The sequence below is a fragment of the Pinus tabuliformis genome, chromosome 4_2, assembly GCF_031772625.1.
Source record: "Pinus tabuliformis cultivar Carrire ecotype Pingquan chromosome 4_2, CPIR1, whole genome shotgun sequence".
Taxonomy (NCBI): Eukaryota; Viridiplantae; Streptophyta; class Pinopsida; order Pinales; family Pinaceae; genus Pinus; species Pinus tabuliformis.
The window spans coordinates 622,879,297-622,888,821 of NC_142304.1; the positions used below are offsets into that span (position 1 = coordinate 622,879,297).

Consider the following 9,525-nt stretch of genomic DNA (forward strand, 5'->3'; position numbering starts at 1 on the left):
AAACAAGCAAGAACCGCCCAAAAAAAAGAGCATTATCTCTACGGTTAAAGCCCTTACAATCTTGCACAGTGACATGGTGAATAAAAAAGGTTGAATGATGAGGGCTCTATCGACAGCCAACCATCTTCTATGCATCTAGCGTCTCCCAAATCTCTATGCATCTAGCGTCTCCCAAATCCCAGACCATTGGCAACCCCTGGTACAGGAGTTGAATGGATGTCTTCCTATAATTTTCCTTGCATATTCCAATACAGAGTGAGCCAGAGAGACGAAACATCGTGGAATGTTGAACGACCCAGTAACAAGCGTCACGGCTGGCATGGTTCAATTCAAATCAACGGTTAACGATTACCTAATCGTCTAACAACAAAATCGAACGGCACATATTTTTACACGAAAGCAGTTTGGGCAGTTCATTTCATAAGGAAACGCCTTACGGCGTAATCATAAGGAAACGCCTTACGGCGTAATAACTAAAAGGTTGTAATAATTTTAGATGAAAAAGAGGCAGGCATCATAAGATTCTCGCGAGGCATTGGTGTTAAAAGCATCTTCAATTTCTATGTATATATAAAATTTTCATGGCAAGACATGAGTATCCTGTCCAGGAGCAGTGGTCAAAGGGATCAAACACACTCATGAGTCCCCCAATGCATTAGATTCTCTGGATAATTATATGCTCTCCCCATAGAAATAATCACAGCCTATATGTACACACACATGAGATTATCTCAAAGGTTAAAAATACAAAGAGAAACACAAAATCGAAATCATTGACCAAACCCTACGCTCAGTAACAGTTAACAGTAACAGAAATTGTGGGGAATTTGGTGTCAGGCCAGTAGCCAGAAGTTCTTCTGGCGTCTGCTAGTGATGAGATAACCACCAGTTCTTCTGTTTTTCCTTCTCACAGCCAGTGTGAGGCAGTGGGCATTTTGGATACAGTATTCCACCATTCCAGCTCCATCAGATCTCTTGTTTCCTGCCCATGTAATCAGTAATCTGCATGGCCAGAGGGAAATATATATGATTGCTCAGTACAATTTGATAAATTAAAGTAATTTATTGAACATGGAAAAGAAGCAGATTAATCTTAGTTAATGGTAATAATAATTTAATTTTAAAGTCATTACCAAACCAAAAACCAAATTGATATATGATATTTATATTGCTAAACCAGACACCAAATTGATATATGATACTCCTTGATTGTTGGATAATCTAATATGTGAATAGTCTCAGAATTACTGTAGTCATTGTTCAAACTTTTGTGATGCAAATGTTTTGACTAAAGTAGTTACAACATACCTCCATAGAAGTGATGGCTTTCGCTGCCCCAGAATGAGAAGAGATGCTCCCTGCTTTTTGGCCTGAGAGACTATTGTTGGACCTTTCTCCTTCCCCTCCACCACCAGTACCTCCACCTCTACCTATCATTTCTTCAAAGTGAGTATTTGCTAGATGCAATACATCCATCTATCTTTCTATCTATGAATGAATGGGTGTCAACTATTTTAACATACCTCTGGTCTTTTTGTCTTGGAGAGCATTTTCAGTTTGTTGGGAACCTCATAATCTGTTTGAGCAATCTGGTTTTCTGATTCCCGTGGATCTTTGAGATGAGGAGAAACGCTCCCTACAGCGCATGGAAACTTGGATTACACATACTGTTAAAAAAGTTTGCAAATTTCTCAACTAAACTTTGGCACTTTCAACTTGAGTAACTTTCCATTTGACAGAACATGTTGTCCATGTTGTAACACCATTATAGAAAGTCTGCAAATGATTCAACTAAAGTTTGCCACCTCTAACTTGAATAACTTACCATGTGACACAATATATTGTGTATACTGTAACACCATTATAATATATTTATTGGAAATCCTTTTTGCAAATACCTTCATCTATAGACATTTTGAGATGTAAATGCAAAGAGGACAAACACCAAAACAGTGCAATACTACCAACCCCACTGCAAAACCTTTTGTAAACCATTAATGCAATGTCCTGGTAGAAGTACAACAGCAAACTGACAAATACCTGACAGGCTAGAAATTCCTAACTGTTGAGGCCTCATTCAATTTGGACATAGAAGGGACCCTTTATCAATTTGTACGTAGATAGACAACTCAGAAAGCCCACTACTGTGACTGATTGGCTTTTACAACTATATTTGTTGGTCTAGGATAACGCACAGTATTTCAGCCCTTTCTGGAAAACGTTTTTTAAGAAAGTTATTTTGGACTTTAATTCAGCTGTAATGGTTAATTTATTTGCTGAAATGATCTAATCCAGAAACTTCAGAGTTTTAGTTTTTGATGACTGGGAATATATTTATGCTCTTTTTAACATCTAATTTTGATTTTCAAACATGTTTTATGGTAAAAATTTGACTACCGTTTAAAAAATATTTCCCTGAATTTAGAATGGAGAAAAGTATAGATGCTGTCTTACAACTTATTCCAATGTTACATAAATTCAGGCTGTAAGACCTGTTTCCACTGCAGAAAATAAGCAATCCAGCCCTGCAGGGCCACAACCTGATACCATCCAATGACTTTGAATTGCTGCACTTGTTAAATTTGCTTCCATGGGCTTCTGGAACCAGGAGGGCTTCATTAAAATGTGATTCAGTTATAACTTGATGATCAATTGAATAGTTATTGAAAAAATTGGGATCAAGATTTCTTGTACTCGATAAAACCTATTTTTCAAACTTCGTCAGTAAGTCGCGTTTGGGAAACTGCTACCTGTAACTCCTAAACAAGACTTAGCTCTCTTAAGACGAATTTTTAACTCAAAACATCATCCATCCCATGTTTTCTACCCTTGTGCTGTTGGGTCTGATTGGAGAGAAAACAAACCTGTGAACATCCAAGTTTCACAAGCATTATTACAGAAAAATGGTCTACTTAAATACCATGACCATGAATTTCGAAACACATACAAAACTTATAGAAAAATTGGAAAACTGAGCAGAAATTCCTGATTGATTATCAAGGACTTATCTAGTGAAAAAACGTTGTATATTGTATTTAGGAAAACATAGGATGAGATTGACAGACCAGGAGGCTTGGAGGGCCTGGAAAGACGAATGACATGCAGAAGAACCAGAGTATCCTGCCCCTGCACAGTATGGGAGAGAGCTCACAGCAGAGCACGCTTGGCTTCAGGGCTGGAATCCACCACCACCATTATCTTCCTGCTCGCAGAACTTTCATCAAATTTGTCCCAATTCGTCGCCTCATTGTAGGCATGATGGTCATCCTACTGCAGCGTAGCTTTTGTGTTTGCGATATGATTATCAGCAATGTAATATATATGATTTCTTAGTACAATTTGATAAATTAAAGTAATTTATTGAACATGGAAAAGAAGCAGATTAATCTTAGTTAATGGTAATAATAATTTAATTTTAAAGTCATTACCAAACCAAAAACCAAATTGATATATGATATTTATATTGCTAAACCAGACACCAAATTGATATATGATACTCCTTGATTGTTGGATAATCTAATATGTGAATAGTCTCAGAATTACTGTAGTCATTGTTCAAACTTTTGTGATGCAAATGTTTTGACTAAGGTAGTTACAACATACCTCCATAGAAGCGATGGCTTTCGCTGCCCCAGAATGAGAAGAGATGCTCCCTGCTTTTTGGCCTGAGAGACTATTGTTGGACCTTTCTCCTTCCCCTCCACCACCAGTACCTCCACCTCTACCTGTCATTTCTTCAAAGTGAGTATTTTCCAGATGCAATACATCCATCTATCTTTCTGTCTATGAATGAATGGGTGTCAACTATTTTAACATACCTCTGGTCTTTTTGTCTTGGAGAGCATTTTCAGTTTGTTGGGAACCTCATAATCTGTTTGAGCAATCTGGTTTTCTGATTCCCGTGGATCTTTGAGACTAGGAGAAATGCTCCCTGCAGCGCATGGAAACTTGGATTACACATACTGTTAAAAAAGTTTGCAAATTTCTCAACTAAACTTTGGCACTTTCAACTTGAGTAACTTTCCATTTGACAGAACATGTTGTCCATATTGTAACACCATTATAGAAAGTCTGCAAATGATTCAACTAAAGTTTGCCACCTCTAACTTGAATAACTTACCATGTGACACAATATCTTGTGTATACTGTAACACCATTATAATATATTTATTGGAAATCCTTTTTGCAAATACCTTCATCTATAGACATTTTGAGATGTAAATGCAAAGAGGACAAAAACCAAAACAATGCAATACTACCAACCCCACTGCAAAACCTTTTGTAAAACATTAATGCAATGTCTTGGTAGAAGTACAACAGCAAACTGACAAATACCTGACAGGCTAGAAATTCCTAACTGTTGAGGCCTCATTCAATTTGGACATAGAAGGGACCGTTTACCAATTTGTACATAGATAGACAACTCAGAAAGCCCACTGTTGTGACTGATTGGCTTTTACAACTATATTTGTTGGTCTAGGATAACGCACAGTATTTCAGCCCTTTCTGGAAAACGTTTTTTAAGAAAGTTATTTTGGACTTTAATTCAGCTGTAATGGTTAATTTATTTGCTGAAATGATCTAATCCAGAAACTTCAAAGTTTTAGTTTTTGATGACTGGGAATATATTTATGCTCTTTTTAACATCTAATTTTGATTTTCAAACATGTTTTATGGTAAAAATTTGACTACCGTTTAAAAAAAATTCCCTGAATTTAGAATGGAGAAAAGTATAGATGCTATGTCTTACAGCTTATTCCAATGTTACATAAATTCAGGCTGTAAGACCTGTTTCCACTGCAGAAAACAAGCAATCCAGCCCTGCAGGGCCACAACCTGATACCATCCAACGACTTTGAATTGCTGCACTTGCTAAATTTGCTTCCATGGGCTTCTGGAACCAGGAGGGCTTCATTAAAATGTGATTCAGTTATAACTTGATGATCAATTGAATAGTTATTGAAAAAATTGGGATCAAGATTTCTTGTACTCGATAAAACCTATTTTTCAAACTTCGTCAGTAAGTCGCCTTTGGGACACTGCTACCTGTAACTCCTAAACAAGACTTAGCTCTCTTAAGATGAATTTTTAACTCAAAACATCAGCCATCCCATGTTTTCTACCCGTGTGCTGTTGGGTCTGATTGGAGAGAAAACAAACCTGTGAACATCCAAGTTTCACAAGCATTATCACAGAAAAATGGTCTACTTAAATACCATGACCATGAATTTCCAAACACATACAAAACTTATAGAAAAATTGGAAAACTGAGCAGAAATTCCTGATTGATTATGAAGGACTTATCTAGTGAAAAAATGTTGTATATTGTATTTAGGAAAACATAGGATGAGATTGACAGACCAGGAGGCTTGGAGGGCCTGGATAGACGAATGACATGCAGAAGAACCAGAGTATCCTGCCCCTGCACAGTATGGGAGAGAGCCCACAGCAGAGCACGCTTGGCTTCAGGGTTGGAATCCACCACCACCGTTATCTTCCTGCTCGCAGAATTTTCATCAAATTTGTCCCAATTCGTCGCCTCATTGTAGGCATGATGGTCATCCTGCTGCAGCGTAGCTTTTGTGTCTGCGATATGATTATCAACAATGTTGCTGCGAGGCCCCTCTGCAATGGGTTTCGCTTCGCTGGGAGTCCTGGCATGCGTTGCAATTCTGTTCAAGCAAAATCCTGCCAGCCTTCGGCCTCCCATTATTCAAATCCTTGTCAGCTACCAGTCCTTATAACAGTCCTTTTCTTCTATATATATCATTCTCAGACCTGAAGCCCAACTAGAGATACAGGAGTTGAATGGATGTCTTCCTATAATTTTCCTTACATATTCCGATACAGAGTGAGCCAGAGAGACGAAACATCGTGGAATGTTGAACGACCCAGTAACAAGCTTCACGGCTGGCATGGTTCAATTCAAATCAACGGTTAACGATTACCTAATCGTCTAACAACAAAATCGAACGGCACATATTTTTACAAGAAAGTAGTTTGGGCAGTTCATTTCATAAGGAAACGCCTTACGACCTAATTATATAAAAACAAATTGGTGTAAATGGAAATTTTTATAATTGATAAAATATTCTAATTAAGAGATACCAAAAATAATAATTAATAATTACAAAAACTATTTGATATGATAATTCTTGTCAATTCCTTAGTTCTCCCTCTTTTTAGTTTCTTGGAAATAGTCATAATGGGGACTCTTCCATTTATGCGCGATAATACTTAGGGTAATTATCAAATGGATTTGGTGTGGGACTCTTGCATCTCTTATATTGGTGGGATGCTCCTAATTTCGATTGATATGAATCACCTTCAATTTGAAAAATTTGAGCATTTTAAGGTAGGAAATTTTGGTTATGTTTCACTTAATTGGTTCTACTTAGTTCCTTGCCAACTAATTCTCGTCGACATTTCTTAGATTCCATGCAATCATCTTGATTATACACTTCAACTCACTTAGGTTAAGCCCTTTTTTCATCAAGCTTTATGTTTTCCTAGTTTTTATACATATTGGTGAGTTAAATTGCTTCATTTTCAAATTTTGGACTCACCTTTCTTTACTCGTACGAGAATCGAAATTGATCTCCTATGCCCTGTGTATCCTCGGTGACTCTATTTCCATATTGGTTCAGACTTCTCTTTCATGCTTCTTTTTCTTCCAACATCTTTGATTCGTTTTGGGCTTCCTTTGCTTCATCTATTCTTAACCCCTCCTTATAGTTTTCTATGCACTCCACGTTTTGCCTCGCTCCTACATCCCACTCTTATGTCAACCTTTGTCAACTCTTTATTAATATTGTCCCCCAGTTAACTATGTCACGTGGACGTTTTATTGTCACGCACCCTAGGAAAAGGTAGGGGATGCTCCTCTTACTTCAATTCAATTGATAACAACATTGTTGCCACTTTTAGTTATGTGCCCAAGTACAAATGTGAGAATACTTGGCTTGCTATAGTGACATGTTTCCTAGCTATTTTGTCGACATATTGAGAGAATTGAAGATGAGGTTCGCTATGAGAGTTGTTGTAATTCTAAGAATCATGCAATGCATACACCAGGGATTGGATTAACAACACTAGAATTTCCACCCACTCATGATCCTTAAGCCATATTCAAGATACTAATATTTACTAGTATACCAAAGTACTTATGGGTGATGTCCTCACTCACAACAACAACAAATAGTATGAAAATGACATAAGATTTGTAGAATTGGAATAAAAACTTGAAGGGATTGATTATAAGATAGACATCCTTATCGACAGGGAAACTAACTACCCTCACTCCTTTGAGGGGAATGGTTCTCAACACACTTAAAAACTGGCTAACTAGGATCAATGATCTTTACACATTATTGGGTTTTGGACATTAGATTTTTGGACATTAGATTTTATAAAGCTCTTTGTCATCTAGACTATCACATGCTAGTTCTTGTTACTCTTAATTTATATGTAAGTTTTTCTGACTATCAAATACTATATTTAAAAGGGGTTTAAATAACCTCAAGACTCTGAATCTTCTATTATGGTTTAGTTTCCCAATAGGCATACTCAAAACAATTTTTTTTTGGACAATGTAGCTCTTTCCCATAATAATATCAAGTTCCTTACTAATATATAGACAACAGTGAAATTTAATGGTAAAGTGTAGGTAGACCTTTCCAATATTTTATTTGCAGTTGTTTTACAATAAATATATATATATATATATTGTAAAACAACTGCAAATAAAATATTGGAAAGGTCTACCTACACTTTACCATTAAATTTCACTGTTGAAATTGTTTAATTTCCTTATCACAAATTGAAATGTAATGTAAGAGTATAAAATGAATAAGAAATATGACACATTGAAACAAGATGGATGAATTTAAAATGTTTAAGGAAATTTTATACAAAAAATCCAAGCTATCCATTTGGAAATTTTTTTTAGCTATACATAATTATTCTTATTTGTCAACGCGTTTCAAACCCACGAGTGTGGTTCATCTTCAGGACGAGTTGAAGGATCAGATCATACTTGCATGTTAAATGGAGAAAGCAGGACCTCAAATGGTTGAATTTGACCGGGCAACGACTATAATTGACTGGACAACTAGACTGTACTAACGGCTACTACAGAAGGCTAAGTTTGACTGGGCACCAAGACAATGAAATAGGGAGAGGAAAAATATTTACTAAACTTCTTAGAGTATGAAATAATAATGTATTAATAGGTATTTTAATTAAATAGAATAATAGTTAGTAATTAATATAAGGAATTTTATATAATATTTAATTGAAAATAATAAGAAATATCTTTAATTAGATAACCTATTAATTTTGTTAAATAAAGACTGCAAACTAACTAAATGGAATTCCACTAATTGGTCCATTGGTAATTTATAACTGCTTAATAATAAATATATTCTATAATTCATATATATATATATAGATAGATAGATAGATATAGATAGATAGATACAAATATCTATATATCTAAATAAAAGTTAATAAAAATTATTACTTAGTGGGCAGAAAAAATGTTAGGATGGTTTGTTAAGGTAGAGCAACAATCTATTAATAGGCTTTATAGTTAAAACTAGGTATTTAAATAGTTCATTAATTTATTTATGTGGGTTAATATGTTATATATATTATAGTAAAGTTTGAGTTTAAATAATGGAGTTGTCTTTAGTGTGACTTTTTGGAGATTTCGGTGACGGAATCCGGTGGAAAAAATTGAGGTTAAATCTGCTAGATTTTGACTAGAAAAACCCAGCAGAAAAGCTTCCAAAAAGTCTCTTTTATAGATGACTCCTTAAATAATACGGCCCATAATCTTATTACTAAATACTATTCTAGTAATATATTTTTTTTATATAACCTAAAATATAGTCAAATAATTACCTCAAACTAACTATAATTACCTCATCTTTGAGACCGCTTGTTTCCTTTTCTTCCTCCTCGACTTTAACCCCCCACCCCCCCCACCCCCTTCTTTTTTCAGTGTCTAGGTTTGATTTTAGTGACCTAGTAAGGTATTGAAGCAAGCATTTTCCATTCCTTCTCATGGATGGAAGAATTCCAATATTTTTCTTTCCAACCCTTTAGATATAAATAAAATAAATCAATTAACTAACCTATGGTAAGTTCTATATTCTTTCTAATTGAATTAACATATTAATTTTATCGAGATAAAATCAAATTATAGTTAGTTTGAGGTAATTATTTGACTATTTTTTAGGTTATCTAAAAAAAATTATTTCATAAAAATTTATTACTAGAATAGTATTTAGTAATAAGATTATGGTTCTTATTAATTAAACTCAAACTTTTACTGTAATATATATAACATACTAACCCACATAAATAAATTAACGAACTATTTACATACCTAGTTTTAACTATAAAGCCTATTAATAGATTGTTGCTCTACCTTAACATAGCAATTTTAACAAACCAACCTAACATTTTTTCTGCCCACTAAGTAATAATTTTTATTAACTTATATATATATATATATATTAA

At 34.8% G+C, this 9,525-nt stretch overlaps 1 protein-coding gene across 1 annotated transcript; it reads right to left on the reverse strand.

Annotated features, from left to right (window-relative positions):
* Window positions 1–719: 719 nt before the first annotated feature.
* LOC149170880 (uncharacterized) lies at window positions 720–5,774 on the reverse strand. The gene is made up of 4 exons (XM_089427377.1): window positions 5,362–5,774; window positions 3,819–3,892; window positions 3,604–3,725; window positions 720–1,002 (listed from the first exon to the last, which is right to left on the reverse strand). The coding sequence occupies exons 1-4, from the start codon at window positions 5,708–5,710 to the stop codon at window positions 834–836; spliced, it is 714 nt and encodes a 237-aa protein (XP_089283503.1). The 5' UTR covers window positions 5,711–5,774; the 3' UTR covers window positions 720–833.
* Window positions 5,775–9,525: the final 3,751 nt, after the last annotated feature.

What these genes read in the sequence shown, in the direction of transcription:
- LOC149170880 (XM_089427377.1), bottom strand. Translation starts at nt 5,710, where the DNA reads ATGGGAGGCCGAAGGCTGGCAGGATTTTGCTTGAACAGAATTGCAACG. An exon ending in CAGGCCCTCCAAGCCTCCTG is followed by an intron (nt 3,893 to 5,361) that starts GTCTGTCAATCT and finishes CACGGGAATCAG; the next exon opens with AAAACCAGATTGCTCAAACA. An exon ending in CCAAGACAAAAAGACCAGAG is followed by an intron (nt 3,726 to 3,818) that starts GTATGTTAAAAT and finishes AAGAAATGACAG; the next exon opens with GTAGAGGTGGAGGTACTGGT.